General features: G+C 33.0%; 1 protein-coding gene across 2 annotated transcripts in view; it reads left to right on the top strand.

Moving 5' to 3' along the window:
* The window catches only part of LOC130635556 (basement membrane-specific heparan sulfate proteoglycan core protein-like), a 40,555-nt gene that overhangs the window by 13,579 nt on the left and 2,523 nt on the right, over window positions 1-24,453 (top strand). For both annotated transcript variants that reach the window (XM_057444913.1, XM_057444912.1), the window contains 20 exons: window positions 376-443; window positions 1,022-1,303; window positions 1,460-1,735; window positions 2,212-2,481; window positions 3,347-3,616; window positions 12,530-12,799; window positions 13,260-13,544; window positions 15,354-15,626; window positions 15,699-15,965; window positions 16,252-16,518; window positions 18,307-18,561; window positions 18,715-18,978; window positions 19,878-20,138; window positions 20,292-20,774; window positions 20,912-21,181; window positions 21,761-22,522; window positions 22,896-22,965; window positions 23,165-23,302; window positions 23,565-23,648; window positions 24,118-24,221. In XM_057444913.1, coding sequence (XP_057300896.1) covers window positions 376-443; window positions 1,022-1,303; window positions 1,460-1,735; window positions 2,212-2,481; window positions 3,347-3,616; window positions 12,530-12,799; window positions 13,260-13,544; window positions 15,354-15,626; window positions 15,699-15,965; window positions 16,252-16,518; window positions 18,307-18,561; window positions 18,715-18,978; window positions 19,878-20,138; window positions 20,292-20,774; window positions 20,912-21,181; window positions 21,761-22,522; window positions 22,896-22,965; window positions 23,165-23,302; window positions 23,565-23,648; window positions 24,118-24,221 — 5,219 coding nt within the window. The remainder of the gene's footprint in view (window positions 1-375; window positions 444-1,021; window positions 1,304-1,459; window positions 1,736-2,211; window positions 2,482-3,346; window positions 3,617-12,529; window positions 12,800-13,259; window positions 13,545-15,353; window positions 15,627-15,698; window positions 15,966-16,251; window positions 16,519-18,306; window positions 18,562-18,714; window positions 18,979-19,877; window positions 20,139-20,291; window positions 20,775-20,911; window positions 21,182-21,760; window positions 22,523-22,895; window positions 22,966-23,164; window positions 23,303-23,564; window positions 23,649-24,117; window positions 24,222-24,453) is intronic.

The following is a 24,453-nucleotide window of genomic DNA, read 5'->3' as shown; positions in this document are numbered from 1 at the left end:
CGCAGCATCTTGGTTAGAACTGAAGTTTGATTTGAATTGGCGTAAATTAGGTCCTACTTTATTATTTAAAAGTATTAATTAAAAAAATTAAGAGCTACATAGCTACAGTCACAATTTTGTGTTACTTAAAAAAATGCGCAAAAAAAAGAAAGCAGGTGCAGACAGATGGCATGGCATAAAGTAAACAATAAGGTTTTTTTCATCTATGGCCACATGCCTTTTGCTAAGAGACAAAAGCCAGCTGTACATTGAAGTAACAATGTGGCAATCGAATATAAATAAAGTCAAGTGTGATCTGATGTCTTTTCAAGTCATGAAAGTTTCGATAAGTTACATTTTTTTTCTGTCAGTGAAATCATATCTTTACCTTTTTAGGTGCAGTAATGGTTACACAGGAAACCCAATGACACCTGGAGGTACATGCAAAAAAGTTGCTCAGAGCTGTAGGTTGTTGTTGTTGTAGTAGTAGTATGAAATCTTTAGAAGTTAACCGACTGGTGCCCTTGTGGTAGAGCGTTCGCCTCCAGTGCGGAATGTCTTTTGTTCAAATCCAGGCCGAGTTATGTCAGAGACTATAAAAGTAATCGATTCTTTCTGCTTAACTTGCAGCATGAGGAAAGGATTGCTATTTTAGACGGTTGTCAAGTTGAGAGTTTTTGTTCTTGTACGCCTTTCGTAGCTTAAAATAAAGCTTTACATGCACTGGGACCCTCATTGATAATAGTTCTATTAGAAACTAAAGAGGCTATCTAGGGTAATAAAAAGTAAAATAAATGTTTTAATACTGTCATGTGTATGCTAAACATGTATGATTTCTTGTAATGCATTCGGAAGTCATTTTTACAACTACAGCAAGTATGAAATAATTGGCACTCTGCCTAAATTGTTATTCGTAGCATCAAAAACTCTCCCTCTTACCCAAACATAAGAAATGGTTTATTATTTTAATAATAAAAAGAAGATGATAAATCTTTATGACACCAAAATAACATTAATTTTATTACTAACAACAATTCTCTAGATAACGCTGCACCATCTGTGCAAGTAGTTCCCAGACGTCGTTCAGATCGAAATGAATCAACAGCCACTTTCAAGTGCACTGTACATGGAACACAACCATTAACCATTATGTGGGCTCGTATTGACGGTCGCCCGTTTTCCAACCGTGTTTACATACACGAAGAAGGAAATAGTAAAACCTTGACCATACGAAATTTAAAGTTCACTGACCAGGAAACTTATATTTGTTCCGGTAGGAATGAATATGGTTTGAATTCTGTCAGAGCAACGCTGTTAGTTTTAGGTAAGTAAATTGTCAAAATAGGTTTGTTCTGAATTACATTTAGCTGTTCTGCAAAACCAAGGTTATAGCCAAAACTCTTAAAAGGGGTAAAAGGTAGGCATTAAAAGTGTATTACTTCTAAAATAGAGTATGAAACAACAATACATCTTGATACAGGTCATAAGATGGAACCGATTCGTGCTAAAGTTACACCAAAATCAATGCGCATTGAACAGGGTGGAGTCGCTCGGTTCTTATGCAGGGGTCTTAGTCAGTTAACATCAACGATCAGATGGAACCGTGATGGAAATCGAAAATTGCCAAACGAAGCGATTGTTAATCATGGTGTTCTCACTATACCCGATGTACAGAGACGTCATTCTGGGTTATACACCTGTACAGCATCGAATCAATACACCACAGATAGAGTGAGTGCACAGCTGAGAGTTGGAGGTAAGTTACAAGCTTAATTTAACAGTCATGGTTAAACTTACAGATTAAAGAGGAAACGCGTGTCCATTTGATTTAATCCAAGACATTTTGTTTATAAGACGTTACCAATTTTGACCTGGAAGGGCCTAAACTGTTTTACACCATAGTTTATCTGAAAACTTAGCTTAATTATACCCATAGTTTAAAAATTATTCGGAGGATCCACTTCTCTCCTATTCCTTCAGATAGATACGGATCGGAATGCAACCACAGCTACACAAATCGTTTTCCATTGTTGTTAAGTGGGAACATACATTCAGTAACGACAAAACTTTTAACTAACATTGTGTTTGTTAAAATATAGTCATTTTCTTCAGAGAGACTGCATCACAGGTCGAATAAAATCCGCCCGTAGAGCTACTTAGCTCTGCGGGCGGTATTGGGTTTATATCAAGTTATTTGCTATTTCTTAGAATACAGTTTTTTTGCTTTTCTAGTTGTGGTTCCACCTCAAGCATCAGTACAACCTTCTTACCAGACTGTCGATATTGGGGACAACATTAAATTTCGTTGTTCTATCAATGGTTATCCTGCACCTATAATATCATGGAAGAGAGGTCATGGAAAAGCTATGTTAGATAATGTAGAAATCACTGATAATTCTTTAAGAATAAAAAATGTTGTTATTGGAAACGAGGGTAGCTATCAGTGTATCGCAACCAACCGTGGCGGAAGTGTGACAAGACGAGCCGTATTGTACGTACGAGGTATGCTAGTTTTTAAGGTCTTTATTATTGTTTATTGTGATTGCAGATCATGTACCTTAAGGGAATTCATTTTCGCGAGTTTTTGTCAATTTTGCGAGACTAGTTCACGCAAAAATTATTGGAAACCTTGTTATCCACTAAAATTACTTCCAGCGAAATTTAAATTTTTACTTTTACCTTTTTTTTTTTAAATTAGGGTACAACTACATATAACAAACAACAGTCTTTATTTTACACATTTAGCGAAAAAGGGTATAAAGAAACAAAATATTAGAAAAATTTTTTTCTTTTTTTTCAAAATTTAATTCTCGCGAATTATTAGGGCTTGCCAATTTTGCGAAAATTAGTTCTCAAAAATATTAATTCCATTAAGGTAAAATTACATTACTGTAACGTTTTAACAAAAGTTCTAGAGTTATCTTAGACAAGTGCTTAATTGTTAATAGACCTTTTAACTTATAGTGCTAGCATTTTTAAATTTATTTATGACTTCAATTAAAACCACAGAACAACAGTACACATTAAAAGCGACTACCTTCGTTTGTTAAGATTTGAGATACCCTGATTTTCCAATACGGCATTACGAAGTCATAAATTTGAAAATGGTAGCACTATCAGTAAGAAGCTCTATTCTGCAGAAGCTACGCGTTCATGTCATTTCTTTTAAACAGTATTACTCGACTGAATTTTTTTTCTTGAAACACAAGTACTGTTAGTGTCCAGACTGCAGTAAACATTCTCTGGAATGTGTGTTTTTCAAGAAGATTGATTTTTTTTATCTTCATTGGTGAGTGGAGATCTGAGTGTTCTTAAATTAACGTGTTCTTTTTCAATCCATGATCTTAATTCTCAAACTAACTCCTAGGTCCTAACAGCCTACCAACCATTCTCATTCAACCTTCCGAACGATATGCCAAACCGGGATCTCTTGTTAGATTTTTATGTTCAATCAGTGGCTCCTCAGCTGAGATAACCTGGAGAAAGAGTAATGGAAAGTTACCGCTTAGAAGTTTCATCCGTAACGGCGAGTTGCAGATCTCATCAGTTGCCCATGTCGATCAGGGTTTGTACACCTGCTCGGCAAAAAATGCGTATGGCACCGTATATGCCACAGCCAAACTTGTTGTTTTACTGGGTAAGTAAAAAGACAAGAAGCTGCTCATGCGGTTATTCATTTTATTATTTCAAGTTCAACTTGACTCAATATTTACAACCCAACCGCGCCTTGTGCATCTCCCTTTTTTAAATTTATTTATTTTACGCAAAATGAAAAGAAATCTCGACAAAAGTTTTTATTTTGACTTTGTGGGTCAAAATGCTGTTTGCTGGGTTTTACCCTTAAAACCATGTAAGGAAAGTTCATTATCTGCGTTGAGGAGTTTTACTATCCTGCTTGAACTAATAATGATCTTAATCTATGTAAAGTAAAAATATAAAAACGCATCGCGTCACTCAACATGAGGTCACCTAGATTATCGATTCTGCCACACACAGTTTAATATATAACAAAACCTAAGAACCAAAAGTCTTTTAAATGGTTCAATTTATGTCTGACAACAACATATCTCGTTCGTTCCAAACTTAAATAGCTAGAACGCATGCGGTTACGTATATGAATCTTTTTAAGAGAACACGTAAAATATATTGCGAAGACATTAGTCTATTTGAACCTACCAGGTATTATCTAGCTAGCATAGTATAAAGTTTTATTTTTTTATATATATGTGTATATACGTATGCTAAATGCACTGTGTGTGCGGAAGAGGGTAACTTTGTGCGTAGCCGTTACCACGCTATTCACCCTGTGTTCGGGTCCATGTTAGTTTTGCTACTTTTTACTGTTTTTATTTTTCAACCGAAGCAGCAGTGTAAAAAAAATGCTTTATTTGATGTTTCGACTAACTTTAGAAACAAACTTCTCTGTCACACAGTTCAAATAGCTTTTTCCTTTTTATAACGAATATTTATTCTCGCCAAAAGATTTTTTTAAATATATGGAAAATTTGTTTGTTAAAGTAAAGTTGGAAAACGAAAGAATTTAATATTATCAAAGTCATAGTGACTCCTTCTGTTTTTTATGAGATTTTCATTGAGATGTGAAATAAGAAAAGAAGCTAATGTTATTAGTGAAGTTTATAAAACAAATTTGTTTTGATAAATACATGTATTTTTTTAGATTTATAATACTTAAAACTCACTTCGATAAAAAAAAAATTGAACTTGTGACGAGAGGAATGTTGTTTACTTACTCTTTTGCTCTCTGTATCATTATTTAATCTCATCAGGGTAGCAACAAATTACAAGTTTCGATCTAACAACATGACAATCATTATGAATCATAATAACACAAAGTTTACTAAGAATGAAGCACGAAATATATTGTTGTTTCTGTGTTTTTAAACTTTAATTCTAGCCCCTTAGAAAACAGCTTATACTTTTCTCACGGTTCAGTTTTCCTGAAATTTCTACAAATTTACTTATAAGAAGCTTACACTGTTTTATCATTCGTCCCTGGGCACATACAGCATATTGTTCCAACAATTCAATCACCTTTCGACCTCAACATAAGCGGGTGGCGGTTCAAAAGGTAATTCTGGTCCACCAATTTGACCAGGAGTTGGTAGCGGTACTGAAAATCTCAGAGGAGGTAATTCCCGGCGGTGATTCAAATCACTTATGTCTTCTCGCTTGTCATCGAAGGCTTCTAGAAGTTCTTTAAGTAAATGTAGTTGTCCAGCAACTTGTGTTAACAGAGCTTCACAAAAATAATCAAAAGCATCGGGTCCCTTCGTAACTAAAATATCTAAGAAGCGCTCAGCACGACGAAGACGAGTTCTTTCATAATTAATGTCTTCTTCATTATCCTGATCTAAAATTTGCTTTGAACGTAAAAATGGAAAGAATCTTTGAGGATCTATATCTTTACATAATATGTATCTCTTTTCTTCTAAAACATCTCGTTTCCATTCAGCATAGACTTTTAGATTTTCATCCTCATCATGCGCCATGTTTGTTGTCATTGAGATTTATGAGGAACGTAATGACACGAACTTATTGAATAGATTACGGCGTGACGTATTTCCGCCCCCGCTTTCATATCGAAACAACAATAGCCGTTTGTTTAATTTCCAAACATGGTAGCAATAATAAAGACGTTTAAACGTAAAACCTTACAAAAACGAGTGCAACAAAAACATTAGCTTGTTAAAGTCGCCATAACGAGCTAACCGAAATTTCTGCATTACGTGCGTTTAAAAGTACGTTTGTTCGGGGAAGGGAGATGAACAAGTGGATGATTATATTTGCGCACGCTTGCTGCTTAAGCCAATACCTTAAAGCTCATATTTTGGTGCTGTAAAAAGTGGTTATTTGAGAGAACGTACGTCCTTTGTTATATCCATCCCGGTGCGAAGTATAATATTTCGGACTGTTTTTAACACGTAATTTTCGCGCTGTGAAAAAGTCTATTGAGCGTATAGCAAAGTATATCAAAACCTTCCCCCACAAACAAGGGGAAAAAGTAAAATTCGTATATTACGATTCGCGCACGTAATTTCTGCACAAAATCGTACGGCCCGCATTGACTGCATTGTTTAAGTAAGGTTCTTTAGAAGTAAGAGAATGTATATAGTGTTTTTTGTAAACTATGTACCTGTCATTAGGTTTCTCTTTAAACATCAAATTAATCTGGACAAGGTTCTTCACACTGTCGTGTTTAACATGTACTTTTTGTCAGAAAATATTTTGGAACAACGCGCGTAGAGTGAATTTCGTGATTGAACTTCTCGGAATTAAATTTTGCAGTTTGTGGTTTGGCGAAATTAAATTACAGATAAAACCCAGATGTGTCGACATTTATTTGGGGAAAAAGAAGAAACAGCAAAATTTTTCCGACAATAAAGTATAATTTACAAACGGTTAGTTAAAAACAAAAACACGGCGCATAAAGCTGCGTGTGGTATGGTGGTTAATACAGCATTTGTAAGATATAGCAAAAGTTTTAGCTCCAAGAATTATTTTTGTGGACGTATAAAACCAATATTGCTATTAATGCGCACAATAAATAATGTATATATTTTGGTTCTATCATAATATTTGAATATATATATATATTTTTTTTATCACTCAGGAATACAAAAACATATTCAAAGGTTATTTTTACCAACTATTCATGCGCTCGGAGGCTACAAGAGGTACAGGAAACCTTCGCAACATCGTTTTTAAAAAATGAAATTTGAGAAGCATTGTTTTTGATAAGCAACAACCAGATGGACAGTGAAGTGTTTTTGTGCAAATTTAAGAAATAACACTTTCTGTCTAAATTCACTCCCCCCACTCTATTTATTTTGATGTATCCATTTTCCCCTCTTCATCCTCCAATTCGGCAAGTTCTTTTTCAATTAGCTCTCTGGCGCGTTTTACATTTGTGAATTCGTTGTAGTGTTTCTTTCTGTGGTCTTGAAACTCCTTCTTTTTTTCCTTCGCATCGTCAGTTAAATTTTCTTCCTCATCACTTTCGTCGGGATTACTCTCGTAGTCTTTTCTAGGAGCTCCTGTAGCAAGTTTTTCCGCAACGTTATCTATGTTAGCCATTTCTCCTTCTTCCCCTGCAAGCTAAAAAATAGTTTTATTAAAACTAATTATTGGGAGGTGCGGGACAAATTATACATGTGATAAATTTTTCTATTATTAATTTTTTTGCGAGGATATTTGAAATTAAACACTTTTCTATAGTTCATTTTAAAACATTTACAATGAAAATATTATACAAAACCCCCCAGAAAAGATAGACAACCAAAACAGGAGCAAACAGACTAAGCTTTCCTTCCATATAAAAAAGCCGCTGTCATATGAAATAGATTGAGAAGTTGTCAAGGGGCTGCTTTATTTAATTAAAAAAACACATTTAGACCCAAAGATTGTGGAATTAAGATTTGCAAATAGGACTTACAAAATTATGCCAAATGCAAAATACAAAATATGTTGGGTATGCACACATTTTTATTGAAATAGCAGAAATAATAACTCACATAACTATAAAAAAATAAAATTTAATGCTGAATTTACAGAAAGACTACAAACGAGCCAGAAATAAGGTAGGACATAGAAAAAAAGTTTATTTATTTATTGTATATTGAGCATATTTATACAGGATGGTTTTGTCAGTTTAACCCTTTTCGATCCAGAGGTTTGCAAACATAATAACAGGTTAGGAGATCCCCACCCCCTTAATAACTTTCAATAGGCTTGTCCAAATTGAATCAAACTTGGCACACTTATTATACGTCATGAAAGGAATGAAATGTCAGCAATGTCAAGTACTTTTTCGGTGACGTAATTGAAGGCCTAAACTTGTCCAAAAAATGTTTACAATTCAATAATAACTTTAATAATAAATAAAAGTTATTTAACATATATAACTCTGGATTTTACATAGTTTGCATGAAAGAACTCCTAAAATTGTTTGAATATCCAATTTTTCCAAATTTTTGTGTTAAAACCTTAAAAATCTTAAGGGGTATTTTCGAGTAATAGCCAATTTCCAAGGTTCTATGAAATTGGGGGCCTAAAATTTAGCATGCAGGTGTTTAATGAATAAATATTGACACTCACGTGTCAAAACCATGCAACCTAGCAAAAGAGAGTTATTAAAAAAAACCCAGCAGAAACAGTGGAATCAACCAGTTGGGAAAAAATCAATTAATTGGGAGGTAAGCTTTAAAAAGCTTATATACCTCCCAAAAAAAGAAAAGTTAATTTCATATGTATAAAAAAGCTAGCTATAGGACTAAAATTGCTGCTAGCTAGTTGTTATGAGTCATGATGATACTGGCAATAAAAGTCATATTATAACCCTATATGATTTCCTAGACACCTATCTAAGTTCTTCCATATTAAATCAAATTGTTTTTTCGTGGGAGGTAGCTAGCCAAGCTAAGCCTAACTTAACTTCTTCACCTTTGTGGACGAGGGTGCCGATAAGCCGCATACGCCGTAAAAAGTGCGGGCGTTTTCAGGCGAGTTCGGCGTTTTGAAAAAAATTCAAGTATTCGCCCGAAAAAACCCGCATAGACCCGAACAATGCCCGAAAGAAAAAAAAAACAGACACTAATATATGATTAAAAAAACTATAAAAATTAAAATAAACTTACTATGTCGTAGCGAAGTTCTTAGAAGAACTGTTTTTGATGGTTTTTGAAGAAGTTTACTTTATAAATAACTTATATATAAACTTTATTAACTCCTTTCTCATCAAGCGCCTTCTTCCCAACCATCGTCCGCATGGTTTGTTACAAGGAACTGCATTTCGGGAATGTTCCGGACCAGTTCGGGAAAGTGCGGGCGGTTTCGGGGGACAACCGCCAATTTTATTTGAAAAGTTGCTTGAGCTCGCCCGTATATATGCGGGCGTTTGCGGCTTATCGGCACCCTCAGACCTTTTTGAATGTATACATTTTTTGGGGTAAGTCGCTCTGGCTCTAACAACTGCGTTGCAGGCAGAAAGATGTGGGAGCTTGTTAAAAAAGGTCTTTTTTAGCCCATTTTTTTCTATGGAAACATTTTTGAGGCTTTAAACTATCACCAAGAGTGTAGATGACTTCTAATTGACTACATATAGATGAGTTGTGAATGTTTACAAAGTTTCGTATTTGCAGGCAAAAAAAGAAGGACTGTATAGTCAAATTAAACCTTATGCTTATTTAAAGATTTTCAGGAATATAGGGTTGAAAAGGAATTGAAATTGTTGGTTTTTTTAAACTAATATCCTGTCTTTTTAAGGGCAGACTTAACCAATTTTGGTGTTATTTTTTTTTTACACTCAACATTTTTGATCTCTATTTTTTGCATATGCATATGCACATGCATGTCCATCCTTCTTGATGCAAAATCAAAACATTACGTAACGCCGCAACTTATCTATATTTATATAAAGTCGTAATGATACCTTTGTGCGAAGAAACAGACTGAAAAGGACCTCTTAATTCACCTTGCACCCGCATCTTTTTGCTTGCCTCGCAATTGTTAAAGCCAAAAGGTTTTACCGTGAAAAATGTAAACACTCAAAAAGGTCTAAGCTACCCAAATAAAATAAAATAAATAAACAGGGTATATCTCTCCATATTCGTGAGGCTAGCCATGAAAAATATGAACATCTGTATGGGCACTATCGTATGAGAAATATCGTTCAGCCATGACATATTAAGAAAGAACGCTTCCGAGAGTGGCCAATGCAAAAAATTAGGCAAGCTGTTTTACCTCATCATAATTATACGGTGTTGGGGGTTCATCAATTTTCATATGTCCATAGTCCTTGTTCGCAGGATGATAAGTTTCTAATATATTCATTTCGTCCCACTTCACTTCTGGATGCGTATGATCTTCAGACTTGTGTTTTAAAATTCCTTTAACTTCTTTTCCAGCCGGATTCACGGGACATGTTGTTAGCTGCGACGCCTCCGCCATCTTTTCTGGAGTAATGTCTTTCACAAATTTACGTTCAGTAAAATAAATGGCGGGTCGCCAATCCAGGTTATGCAGGTTTCTTTCATTTTCATTTTTGCACGTGCAAACGTATCAAAAGTTTAGATTCCACTCAAACTTTTCCATAGGTTTGCGCAGTTATTTCTTTAGAGAACATCAGAAGTTTTACTTCTTATAGAGGCAGTTGTAGTTAGCGTATAAGCTTCATTGATTTTCGATTGATATGTAAAAAATCAAAATGTTTGGCTTAATTTACAATATTTCTTTTGCTTGTCTTTGTTGTAATCTTTTTGGTATGTAAACTTAAACCGTGTCCTATTACATTATTATGCAACCAGGAAAAACTGGTAGCTAAGAGACTAAGAGGCACATCTAAGTTGCCCTAACAATTTGTTGATTCGTAGGCATTCACAGGTGGAAGGGGGTTGTCTTGAATTTCTGTTACTTTTGAATGCATCATTCCTTTCAAAATATTCAGAATTAACTAAAACATTTTTCTAAATATTTTTTTTGGTGATGAATTGGCAATGAAAATAACCTATTTAGTATTAATAAAGTTGTTTAGCAAAGATATTATTCAGAACCAAATGATGGCACATTTCAATGTATGACTTAATTTAGGTGATGCTTCATATGCCCTGTGGGTTATTTTTTAATAAAAAACGATACTATATTCATTAAGTCATTATTTTATCACGATACTATTGGTTTGATATGTTTTAGCAATGCAGATTACACAAGTGAGAAAGTACGATTACGAAAACTATGTGTTCGGTTGCAACTCATATTGGTTACGTGTATTTTTGGTCCTTTTTTTTCCGTATTATATAATGCTAAAGCTAAAGCTGAAAATGCCCATAATTCTAAAAAAATTTGAAGTTTCTTACATTTGCTACCCAATTTGTATAAACAAATTGTTTTATCATATTCGTAATCTTGGAAGAGCTGTAACCATGCTAGAATTACGAATCTAAGGAAACACAATTGGCCAAGAGTACAAATTTGTTTTAGAAAAATAAATAATTAAATTGGGTCTGAAGTATTATTAAAAAAAACAAATTTGACGTACAGTAATATGCCGATAATGTAAAATTTTTTTATAACAAACTGTGCTGTAAAGCTTAAGTAAAAAAAACAAGATATATCGGTTTTTGAGATCTGGGATTTAATGTTTTAGTAATCATATGAAATTATGACATCATCAAGAGGCTCTTAAACAAATAATTCTGTTACACAAACAATTATAATTGCTATTTAAAAAATATTCATGTGCAATGTTTATGGTGTAACTGAAAGCATGCAGGTACAAAAGAACAGGAGATACATCTTTATTGGAGCTATTAAAACCATGTGTGATGCAAAAACAGGTGCTGCATTCAAAGAGAACGAACTCATCTTTAAATTTGCCTGCGAGAAGTTAGTTTGATTGTTTAAAAAGTGGAGTAGCAGTAGCTAACAAAAACCACAGTCCTTATAAAAGAGTTAACCATATAAATATAAAAAAAGTTTTGTTAGATATATATTTATTCAGACGGTCTTCGTCAGGATCTTAATTACATCAGTCTATGAAAACGTTTCTTTCTTCAATCTATGTTCATATTAAACATTTCACATTTATTATTTGTTTTTTCCAGGCTAAGAAAAAAGCGAAAGAAAAAAAGCTCTTTTGAAAAACATGTAAAACTAACGTGTCTAATACACGTTAATTTCAGATGCTTCCCAAAAATTTATGCTTTCTTTTCAGTAAGAAATCTTAAATAAACAAAACTTTAGCATACAGAAATGAAGCAAAAGGATCATTCAGGGAATAAAACATTCATAATGGCTCTTGCCCGCGTTTTTTACAGAAATTTTGCTTAAAATTATGTCAGATATAAAAGCCTATAAACTGTGCAAACATTAATAGATCGACTTGAAATCTTCAGAGACGTTTTCTTAAACATTAATTGTGCCATGGTGATAACGGCGTTACAATGGCCCATGTAATATCTTATGTTTTCGGCCACTCTTTCGCAACACATAACACAATTTTTAATTTTCCACTTTTTCTCAAAAATACTGAAGTTTTCTCGTGTGTCTAATGTTTGCATATCCTCTAAAGATGATTGACTAATAAATTCAAAAGCCACTTAGACCTCAGCCTCCAGGGAATATGTATTTGAATGGCTTTTAAAAAACGGAAACAACCACAAGTGTGCAGCAAATCTCTGAATATCCAGGGAACTTTGCATCACGCATAGTTTCAAAGAACACCCCTTTCAATAGAAATTTGTATAGAATTTAAATGGACAAATCGTGAGTTGTATCTTCTGTTCTTTTATACCTCCATGCTGAATGAATTTATCACCTCTTACGTACCTTAGGCTATTTTCCACCTCTGGACAATTTCCTGCGTTCTTAAATTGTTTACACCACATGAGTAAAAAATTTTCCAATCAGTTCCAAGGGGAAGTAGAACCAAGGTCACAATTTTTTCATTCTGTGTGGAAACAACAGGTAGAAAATTAGGGAGGAAATTGCACTAGTGTTTTTACTTTTTAGTAGCATTTAATTTTGTTTTATTTAGAGCCAGGGTATAAACCAACAACTCTATTATCACCAAAGTTTGCCACAGTTATTGAAGGAAAGTCTATTTTCATCAAATGTAATGTCACTGGTTCTCCATCTCCTCTTGTCTTGTGGAGCAAGCCAAATGGACTACTTACTAGCAATCATGTTGTTAAAGGTCATGAACTGCATATTATTAAGGCAGTTCCGACAGACAGTGGCACTTACGTATGCACTGGTCAGAACAAGCTCGGTGTGCACAGTTCAACATCAGTTATCTCAGTTGAAAGTAAGTGAATTAATGCTTTATGCTCCTTGGGATTCATACTAATTATTACATATATATATATTAAAAATTAAATTGAATGTTCTTCCTGTAGGGCTTACTTAGAATGAATACATTAAACCTGCTGTTTTCATTATTATATAATATATTCCTTTAAAATCAAAATTCTATGTATAAATTGCAAATAAGACCTATCTTTTAGACCTAATGGTTATTTAAATCTTAAGCACAAAAGAATGAATTCCATTTATGTTAAATTTAACTATTCGTGTATGTGCCTTAACTAGTTTCTGCTTATGGCAAGTCTGATATATTGTAGTAGTTTGACTTGACCGTCCCTTGAATAAGTCACTATTTTATACTAAGAGTGCACAAGATATCCAGTTAATATTTCTTTAATAAGAACAATGTTTTTTTGGGCAATAATGTATGTGCTGTTTCATATTTTTAAAAATAATTATAGGGCGATTGTCTCCAAAGTTAACAGTTACCGGTCCTCATCACCGAACAGTATATGCTGGTGATAAAACAACTTTCTTTTGTAAGTCAACTAGTGGCATCCCAAAGCCAACTTTACATTGGATCAGTTCAGGTGGTTATCGTGTATCATCTCGTTACATTAAAGAATCACATGGTGGGTTATTGTTAAAGTTTGCAAAGTTATTTAAAAGCCATGAAGGAAATTACTCTTGTGTCGGTATAAATATTGCTGGTAGAGTGGAAGAGAAAGTCTCAATTAAAGTGAAAGGTATTACTCAGTATTTTTGTTGTTTTATACCACACATTATGTTTATATGTAAAATTTTATTAATTTTAACCTGGAAAGTTTTGGAATCCTTATTGCAAACAATTCCTTGGAAAGAATAATTTTTTAAGGAAGAAACTTATGATATGCTTATGAGATATTTAATGCTAAGTTTGATGTTGATACACAATTATTTTGTAGTGATACTTTTGAAAATTTTAATTATTATTTTTAATTATTATTTTATTACTTTCAACTTTTTTTTGTTTTGTTTTTTTTGTAAGAATTGTTGTAATAAAGTTAAAATTTTCTTTGCTGAAGTTGTTTCCTCAAAAAATTATATTTTAAAGAACTAAAAAGTTATATTTTTGTGGAGTTAAACTTGCAGATTTCAATACTGTACTAAAATACTATATGCTATAAAGACAGTTGTAGAGTGTATAAAGCATTTAAGCTAAAGGCTTGAATACACGGAACAATTTTGCAGATCAATTTTCAAAATAAAATATTGAACTAAAATTGATCTAATATTGTTGCGTATATATCGTAGAAAAATAACAGAACGATAATGCCATAATGACGTAAAAACACTCAAAAATTGATCTAATAAAATCAAACCGGTTTGATTTTATTAGATCAATTTTTCGTCGGAACAATATTATTTCAAAGGAAACCGCCAGCTGCTCACTTTTTTTCGAAACTCACGCTCAGTATTTCAATCATTTCAAATGTTTTTATTCACGTAAAGAGAGTAAATGAAGAGAAACGCGACTAAACATGTCAGATAATTTTGTTTTACCAAGTACGTTTAGATCGTATCAAGCCGCAAGGTGTTAGGTAGATGTAAGTATTGATCCTTGAAAGACAAATAAATTTCTTGGCAAACAGTTGGTATGAACTGAAAGATAGTTGTTTTATGAATTCGAAATTGATACATCAAACTTTTGTAACTTTCACCAGTTGCGAGGAATCGCAAAGTGACAGCTAACTTCTCTTCAGGTGAAATTGGATCTCGCATCATTGTTTGTTGTTTTTGAATCTTGGGTCCAACGATGTCGATGAGTTTCTAATATGATGAATGATTTAATGCTGTCACAGTGGAGTGATATATCCTTGATATGCAAAATGAAGTAATCAAACTTACCTGAAAAGTATCCGTGTTCATTCTTAAATAGCTTCGGTAGCTCTCAAAATCCGTGAATTTTAATTCGTTCAGAATTGTATTATAAGCTCCTCTTTCATTTCTGTGATGGAGCCAATCTTTCACCCATACAGTTTTTTTTTTCCTAACTTTCTGCCATGTGAAAGAATGACACTGCTTGAAAAGATCAAGGAGCACAAAATTGTTTCTTCTTCGTTGTCGCTCATGCCTGATGTTGTGGTAAATTAAATTCAGATTGTTCTTTATATTGTCTCGTGTATGTATACAAAAATATTAAATCAATTTAAGAATTGAGTAATTATTGACCTAAAATTTTTGTGTGTATTTTTTTCAACAATATTCCGAAAAATAATATTTTTCGAAAATTGATCTGTAAAATTGTTCCGTGTATTCGAGCCTTAACAATTTCTTTTTAACTAGTTAACAGCCTAAAATCGTTTGACTTTAAGCTGTTAACTAGTTGGATAAATTTTGGTTTGCTCACATTTAAACATCAAGACTGAAAGTTCTACCATTACTAATGATTTATTGTTTCACTTTTTATTTGATTTAGTTTATATCCAGAATAATTATTGTTTTTATTTCCTGCAAATTTGAATTATCCATTAGTGCCAATGCAGTTCTTTTAAATTCATAGCTATTTATTTTAGGAGACCCAAGAGTGCATCTTAAACCAAGAGGACTACGACATGTTGCTAATGGCGATAAGATCAAAATTGAATGTTATGGCTTTGGTTACCCTGTTCCTGCTGTTGTGATGGCTTTTCCAAGTTCCATTAACATATCAACCAAAGATGTCAAAATAAATAATACAAAAGGATATTTAAGAGTGGAATTTGTGGCTGATTTTGATTTCTCTGGCATGTATTCTTGCAAGGGAGCAAGTGCTTTGGGTGAAAAACATGACTGGCTCAATATAAGAGGTATTATAAAGTATAGAAGGCTTTTGGTATTTTAAAATTATTGTTTTTACTGTAACCTTTGGAATCTTCTAGTGAATAGTGAGGATAAAGTACCAACAGCTAGTATTCTTCCATCACAAGTAACTGCTAAGGTTGGTGATGAAGTGAAGTTATTCTGTGATGCAAGAGGTGTGCCTAACCCAAAAGTTTATTGGACTAGAGATAATAGCCGGACAAAAATATCACACAGACGTCTCTTGCATATTGATTCGGTAGAAGAAAGTGATGCTGGGGAATATCACTGTCGCGCAAAAAACAGGAAAGGTAGCAGCAGAGTGTCTGCAACCTTAGACATTGTTGGTGAGTACAACAGCTATTTTTTATTAATTTTGTTCAATTTGTTTTATTAACCCTTGTGAAATTAAATGAATTAAATGTACATAAAGATTCTTGTATTATTAGAGTTTGAGCGACCTTAAATCTAGCATTTTTTAGTTCCAAATATATTTGAAAATGCTTTTTAGAACATCTAACAAGCAAACCTTTAGAATTTAGTTTTGAGATCAATATATACTGTGATCAGTTGCTATAGTAAATCTTAGTTATTTTTTTACCAATAAACATTTCATGCTTATTTTCAATTTAGTCCCACCCACAGCCAAAATATCTCCAGAATATGTTGTAATAAAGAAAGGAAGGTCATTTAACTTGAAGTGTCAAGTACTTGGTTCACCACCACCTACAATTGAATGGAAAAAAGTTGGTACAAACGAACTTTCTTATCAGTCCCTTCTTAGCTTTGACAATGAATTAGTTGCAACAGCAGCAAGAACCGAAGATGCAGGAACATACGTTTGTACTGCTAAAAACATCCATGGCGTTTCTAGATCTTCGGCTGAAGTTACCGTAGTAGGTGGGCCATTTGTAAGAACTAAACTAAATGTTAAACCAGCTGCAGTACTGAAATCAGAACACCTAACATCGTGGACCGCGTATCATGCGATAGTAAAATTTTTTAGCATCATGAAAGTCGCGATCCATCGTGGGGTTGACTTTCATGATGCATCGTGATTTTCGCAATCCACATCGCGACCGTCATGATACATCTTTAAACATTATAATAACACTTAATTAGTGTCATGAGAGAATAACACCATTGAATATAAAAAGTTATTTTATTGTTGGTTTTTTAAATGAAAAATAGTTTCGTCGTTGTAAGCTTCTTTCTTGTTTAGACAAATCCAACCTAATTAGTTGTTCTACAGGCCCAAGCGGCCCTAATTTTCAAGAAAACAAAAAAATAATATCAAGCAAAAAAGTTTTTAAGAAAAAAAAAATTAAAAACATAAAAACATTTTCTTATACCATCTCATAAAAAAAAATTATTATTGTCATAACACCCTTCTTTGTTATGATTATTATATGTGTTTAAAATTACACTTGCTAAAATCTAATAGTGCAAGACTTTTACCGTATTCTATCTAAAACACAATTCTGGAGATAATTTTTTCTTTTGTGCTGAATGTAATTCTAATGTATTTATATCTTTGCAATCACATTGAGAACAGTTTGCTTCTGGTAATAGAGCAGTATAGCAGGTATCATTTTTAAGGTGTTATTGACATGTGTTTCACAACCTAGTGCCCAAGACTTCATTATTAATTTCTGTAAAAAATATTTAAAAATGTAAAATTAAATGTATCTTTTTTATCTTCGCTACCTTCAAGCAACAGGACCATTGAAAATATGAAAAATACAATTCAAAATACAATTAAGACACATGCAACTATCTCCTCCCCATTGCGGCAATATATTTTATCATGCACACTATGATTGCTGAGATATAAATGGATAACAAAATTCTCTAAAAATTAAAAAATAATGTGCCGTACATCGCTGTTACAGACAATCCCTGATAATTATTATGTTGTTAGCTTTTTACCTTGAGTGCTAGTTCCATTTTTTTAGTGAGACAAATTTTTATTATTTTTTCTTCGCAACTAAAAAATATAAACTGTGTGCGTTATGCGAAAATACATAGAAAAAAATTGGTTGTTGTAAGACCCTCCTCCATCGTTATTTTTTAATTTTTTTTGCTCTTGTTGTTCCGACTATACATTTTTGATAAAATTATTTTTATTTTGCTGACAGTAAGCTACTATCCTATAGCCCGTGAACAACTAATTACGGTATGGTCGCCTTATTTCTAAAATCCAATTTCCAATATAAATATATTACAAGATGCAAAAGAATTTTTAAATTTGAAAAAGAAGACACAAGATTATACCCATCTATTGTTTAATATTTTTAATGTTGTTCACGATCCATCGCGACAATCACAATTAATAGTGACGATCGGGGTAGCATGATTATTTTATTATACATCGAGACTATCGTGAAGTTCTTTGTTAACATTTTTTCTATGGCAATGGTCACAATAAGATCGCGGATCGTTCGTGTCGCGCATGATACACGCTCACGATGTTGGTGTCCTGATTCCAGTACTGTATGCCTTTCCTTAGACTAAATAATTATTTGAGGAAATCTGGTGCAATCAAAAATTCCAGTTGTGCAAATTTAGGAATACAGTATATATTTGTAGCCTTTGATATAACGTGCACATTTCTGTGCATTTTTCTTGAGGTAAGGAATTGTTTATATGTAAAATAACTTTTGCTAATTGATTTATATGATATTTTAGAACCTCCATGGATAGTAACAAGTAACAAATCTCGCACGTATGTCAACCTCAAGGACAGAATTATGCTGCATTGTGAAGCCACAGGGTATCCCAAACCTAGCATTAAATGGCTGATACCCAGTAGTTCAACTGCGACATCAAGAAAGGATTTCTTAACAATTGATGAAGTAACAAAGTATGATCATGGTCAGTATAAATGTCAGGCCAGCAATTCTGGTGGGATAATCGAAGAAACTTTTACAGTTGCTGTTAATGGTAACACTTTTCTACGTTTTTCTTTTCTTGTGTCTTGTGCCAGGGCCAGTAAAGTTCATTCAGCTGTTATTGATTCTAATACACGAAGTTTTAGTTCTTTCAGTGTTTAATATACATTTATTGCTTAAGAAAGACCTTGTCAATTATTTTTAGAAATTCCGCGAGCAAATATTGATGTCGATAGTGTTATCACAGTATTGGCAGGTACCCAAAAATCAATTCAATGTAAAGGTTATGGACAACCAAAACCCTCACTTCAATGGAGTAAAATTAAGGACAACATGCCTAGAGATGTGATTATAAGGGGTGGGACATTGCATTTCAGTAAAATCCATTCTGAACATGCGGGAACCTACCGCTGTTTGGCTGAAAACAAATTTGCATCTGTGTTATCAGAAGTTCAAATTATTGTTAAAGGTAATTTAATGTTTTTTCTAGTTTCTGCCATTTCAGTGTTAGTCAATTTCTTTAAATGATGTTGTATGTTTTATGTTTTAAGCTTAAAACATAATGTGAAAGATTTTGTAAACATATGGCAAGGTGATTTACAGTACTAAAGCAATGTAAAAAAAATTCTTGCCTTTTTTAACTGATTGCCAAATTGTTTAACAATTAAAATCAAAACATTTGCAGTCATTACTTACAACTAGTTGTTAGACCATGGAAAAATCCACGGGTTCGCCTGTCCTTTTTATACCGCATTGCGTGCGTCTCACTACTTACGCAGCTAAGCTACCATTTTGCAGACATATACGGGTATTATAATATAGATAAAAAAAACTCAATTTGTTTGCTATGTTGGTTTGGTTTTACTCTGAAAAACCATTTCATTTACAGGTATGTGAGATCAAGTCAAATGGGTAAAAATGCTACATGCAAAAACCTATTGCCCATACAAATGCTAAGAAATTCACTGTTGTTGTTAGTAATCTAATCAAATATCTCCTGGATAATGTACCAATTTCTTTTCAACAAACAAAACATATCAAAGCATATAAAATCTCTGCCTGATAGAATTTGTCACCGAGTGGGACATTTTCTGAAAGATATTTGTTTGATACACCTTTTAATAGTACAACTTTTAATAAAAATATATTTTTGGTTTGAGATTTAAAGATATATGGCAAAGAAATGCAGACATGTACTGCACTTTAATCTGTTTTATTTGCAGCGTAATCTGTGCAACTGTTTAAACTTTATAAATTATAATGAATGGTCTGCAAAACTTGTTAATTAAAGCTTATGAAAATTTATGTTTGCTAACCATATCAATTGTAGTAAAGTAAATTTTTTTCTGTATACAAATATATTTTTAGGTGATCCTATTGTTTCTGTTTCACCTAAAGTCTTAAAGGTTAATTTTAAAGAAGAAGCAAAGTTTTACTGCTCCGCTACAGGCTCACCTAATCCAAAAATAACATGGTTAAAATTAAATGGTAACCTACCAGAAGAAAGATACATCAAACGAGACTTTTTTCTCATATCAAGTGCTAAACCATCGGATGCAGGAACTTATATTTGTCGGGCTGAAAATGATCTTGGTATATCTGAGGGATTAGTGCAGTTACAAGTTTATGGTAAGCAGCAAAAATTTAGTGAGCAATTAGATTCAATAGGATTTAATAATTATAATGAAATGAAACGAAAAGCCAGTATCGAATTTTCTGAATCTTCTTTTTTATAAACATTTTCACATAATATATACATGCTTAATTAGAATTTCATTTTAGAGTTTGTTCCAAGTTTCAATACTACCTACAATTCTATGATCATGTTCGATAAAATGGAATATGATTTGCACACCACAAGGATAACAATTTCTATGAAGCCATTACAACCTGAAGGATTATTATTCTATAGTGGAAAAGCTTCGAAAGATTTTATCTCGCTTAGCTTAAGAGATGGTTTTGTTGTATTTCAGTATGACCTTGGATCTGGTCAGTCATTTATTAGGAGCAAGTTTAGGGTCAGTTTAAGCCAATGGGTAACTATTGTTGCATCACGCGATGAAAGCAGTGGTTATTTACAAGTGAACAATCAACAAATTGTTGGTGGTAAATCAGGAGGAAAATACCGTAGATTGAACTTAAACAGTGAAATATTTCTTGGTGGTCATGAAAATTATGATAAGATTGTCAAGCAAATTAATTTAAGAAGTGGTTTTAGTGGATGTATTAGTCAGTTGGTTGTAAATGGTGTAGAAAAGCATTTTGGTAGGTATCAAGTTTCTTTAACTCTGGGAAACAAATTTTTTAATTCAAGTTACCAAAAAACGTAATGCTCCCTTGCATTCTTTCATCAATTTTCACATTTAAGTAAGGTTTATGGAGTTTATTTACTTTTCTTTTAGTTTCGGAGCCCCTTCTTTTAAGAAAAGTTGTTGCTTGTAAGACGTGCAGTAAACAGTCGTGTCTGAATGGAGGAGAGTGTTGGCCAGCCAAAACAAGAACAGGAAAGACATGCAAGTGTCCTGCTTCTTATACTGGTTCGCGATGTGAAGAGCGCGTTGAGAGTTGCTATCCTGCAGCTTGCAAAAGTGGTGGAAAATGTACGAATAATGTTGGCAATGGTTATACTTGTAAATGTATTCTTGGACGATATGGTAAAAGATGTGGGAAAGGTAAAAAAAAATTTCATTTAGTTTACTTTGTGTTTTCCCTTTTGTTGTAACATTGTCTAACTACTTTCAGCAGTTGTGTATTGATTACAAACATGAAGTTTTATTTATCTTCGTAATCTTCTTAACAAGTTTAGATCTAGATAACTTAGTTTTGTGTTAGAATGAAATCATACAACCCAAACAAGTCAAAGTTCGCTAAAGTAAAAATGTGAATTTTTACGTTAAAAGGATTTAAGAGTTTTTTTTTCATGGACGTAGTGTGTAACTGTTGCCTGTTGAAACGACTGTGTTCTATACATCTTTGACTAAGGGGTAAATTATACGCAATAAAAGTTAATATGTTATGGAGGTATCAACATTGTGGGTTTACAATGTTGATACCTGATTATCATTTTCCAATTCACATCCTCTAGTACTTGTTTTTTTTAACGGTTGTTTAAACAATATCTAAATCTAAAGGTTTTTCATACAAAACCGCACTAAATAATAAATTATAAAAAACAAAAGTTGCTTCAAAAAACGAATCATACACTTTTAGGCAAATAAGAGTGACTTATTTCTTTCTTTCTTTATTCCCAGGACACTCTATTACCATACCATCTTTTCACCGAAAGACTTATATTTCATACAAGCTAACACAGTTTCTCCCCAATTCATTGACCGTCTCAATTTCATTTAAAATTTTAACACGAGACGATGTGGAAGTATTTTCAATCAAGCAAAGATTTCGAAATTCACAAAAGTTCTTAAAAATTCACATACGGAATGGAAAAGTTGTTTTAAAGTATGACCTTGGTGATGGCGTTGTTGTTATAACTACAAAGAGAAAAGTTGACATTGGGAAATGGATTAATGTTTATGCAGAGCAGAGAAGAAGATATGCTTCATTGTCTGTAAACAATGGTCAAGCTTATAAAAACGCCTCATCTGGACGCCATTACTCATTAAGCTTAAACGCAAAGTCGACCTTGGTTATTGGTGGTGGGAAACGAGGCGAACTTCCAGGTATGCTTGGTTGTATTCGAGAATTGATTATGAATGGGAAAAGAATAAATTTAGCAGAAGATTTCATCGAAGCAAAATATTATTCCAGTTGTTATAAATTCAATTCACCATGTTTGTCTCAACCATGTCTCCATGGTGGTACATGTCACATCATTTCAAAAGAATCTTTTAAATGTAAATGTTTGTCAAAGTATAGCGGAAAAACATGCGATAAACGTGTGAAATCATGTGGAAGATATCCTGACTGTAACAATGGTGGAAAATGTTCCAATAAGACAAGGAAAGGAGACCTCTGCATGTGCCCAATTGGGTATACGGGAACATCATGTGAAAAAGGTGAAATACTTATTTTGTTGTTTCCTTTAAGAAAACAAACCTTTTACTTTGTTGCTGGCATTTGCAGATATCCTAGTGATGGGTTTTTGTCTGACCCCTAGACTTCTACATCATTTTTTAGGAGTATGGTATAAAGCGATAGTTATGTGCTTACGTTTTCATGGCGAGCAGTGTACTAGAGTTTCTTTTGTGTGTCGGTCACAGATTTAAATTTTTCTTGATATAATATTTAAAGTTTCGTACTATTTAATTTGGAGAGGAGAAGCTTCAAAACTTTGCAGGCTTTTTTATGAAAATGTAAGGCACAATTTTTAGAACTTAGTGTTCCAAAACATTGTTTGCTTTTGTTTTTGCATAAATATTCGCCTTTTAGCAACCTCAATCGGTGATGCTATCTTATTCAATGAAGAGAGCTTTTTGGTTTATCCGAAAAGTCTAATAAGGTATGCCGTAGGTTTATTATTTTTTTAGGGATTATCAGATGCTTATTTATTTCCTTGCTTTAAAAGTTTTTTTGTTTTGTTTCTTGTGTTTTATTTTCCTTAGGTCTTTTCCTTTGTTTTGTTTTATGTTTGTTTTTATTTTGTAACTTGTATATTTTACTATCTTGTTACCCTTTATTTGGGTCTATATTTATTGTAGAAGAGTGGAAAGAAGTCGCATTCTCATTTCCATGAAAACACGAGAACAAAATGGCTTGTTGTTGTGGTTCGGCCAGAACATTGATATTAGTCCCGACTTTTTGCTTCTTGGATTACGTAATGGGTACTTTGAAGTGCAGTAAGTTTTTGAGGACAGTTTTTTTCCTTTTGGAAACTCAGCTTTATATATTTTTAACTGTGGGAAGTGTGTCCATTTGTTTCAGAAACTTTATTGTTACAACTTTGTAGGAAGCTCACAAATTGTGTTTGACCAAAATGAAGGAAATCATAACTAATTATAAAACCTGTTTGGAAAACTGTTTACTCATAGAAATAACTTAAGTTTAACTTTCATAACAAATATGTAAATGCTGAAAAAGAACATTTAACCTGTGTTTTAGATATGAATTGGGAAGTGGTCTTGCAGAAGGAAGAAGTCATACTCGTGTCAGTGATGGTGAATGGCACGATGTTGAGATTACCAGGTAGACCTGGTTTGACATTACTGTAAAGCTTAATGAAAAGATAGCTATACTTTTTTTCCATTTCTTTCTCAGATTTTTTTATGCCATAAAATAAATTTAATAAAATTTCAAAGCAACTGGCATACACAACTGACAAGGATTGTTGCAACAGCAGACTGTTTCATGTTTATTAAATCTCTATAATAATGTCGATAAACCGGGCCATGCTAAACCAGGCACAACATCTTTCAACTACAAGTAACAAACGTGTTGTATTTTTATCGACTCTGCTGCGACGGGTAATTTTCCATTGATTCTCTAATGGCTAACGACTAGTTTCACACATATTAGTGGTGCAAATTTTGTAGACAGACGTCTAGCACGATGCGCGACATCACAACCACATCACAAGTGCTTTTGTTAATCCAATCAACATAACAATTTACATTTTATTGGTTCTGTTTATTACGTAACTAAATTTTCTCCGTAGAAATGGACCTACATTGGGCTGTAGTATTGACGGCAAACGAGAATTCACGATTTATTCTGAAGGTCGGAACAGAAATCTTGATGTTTATTCCAACTTAATCTTAGGTAAGACATTGATTTAATTCTTCCTGTCGCAATTTTTAAATTTTATCTCGCGAAACTTTTAAGGATGATTATTCGCAAAGAATTTGTTAGGTACAAACTTTTTCAATTGCCAATTTATAAAAGTATATGCACTAAATTTTTGTTAAATAATGTGGTTTAAAATGTCTTATCTTCGAGTCGCCGAATTTTTCTTCAAACGTAAAAATATATTTGCGGAGTATTAAAAAAAAAT

The sequence above is a fragment of the Hydractinia symbiolongicarpus genome, chromosome 3 (genome assembly GCF_029227915.1).
Source record: "Hydractinia symbiolongicarpus strain clone_291-10 chromosome 3, HSymV2.1, whole genome shotgun sequence".
Taxonomy (NCBI): Eukaryota; Metazoa; Cnidaria; class Hydrozoa; order Anthoathecata; family Hydractiniidae; genus Hydractinia; species Hydractinia symbiolongicarpus.
The sequence above is the reverse complement of the archived record's forward strand: the minus strand, read 5'-3'. Positions and strand labels throughout refer to the sequence as shown.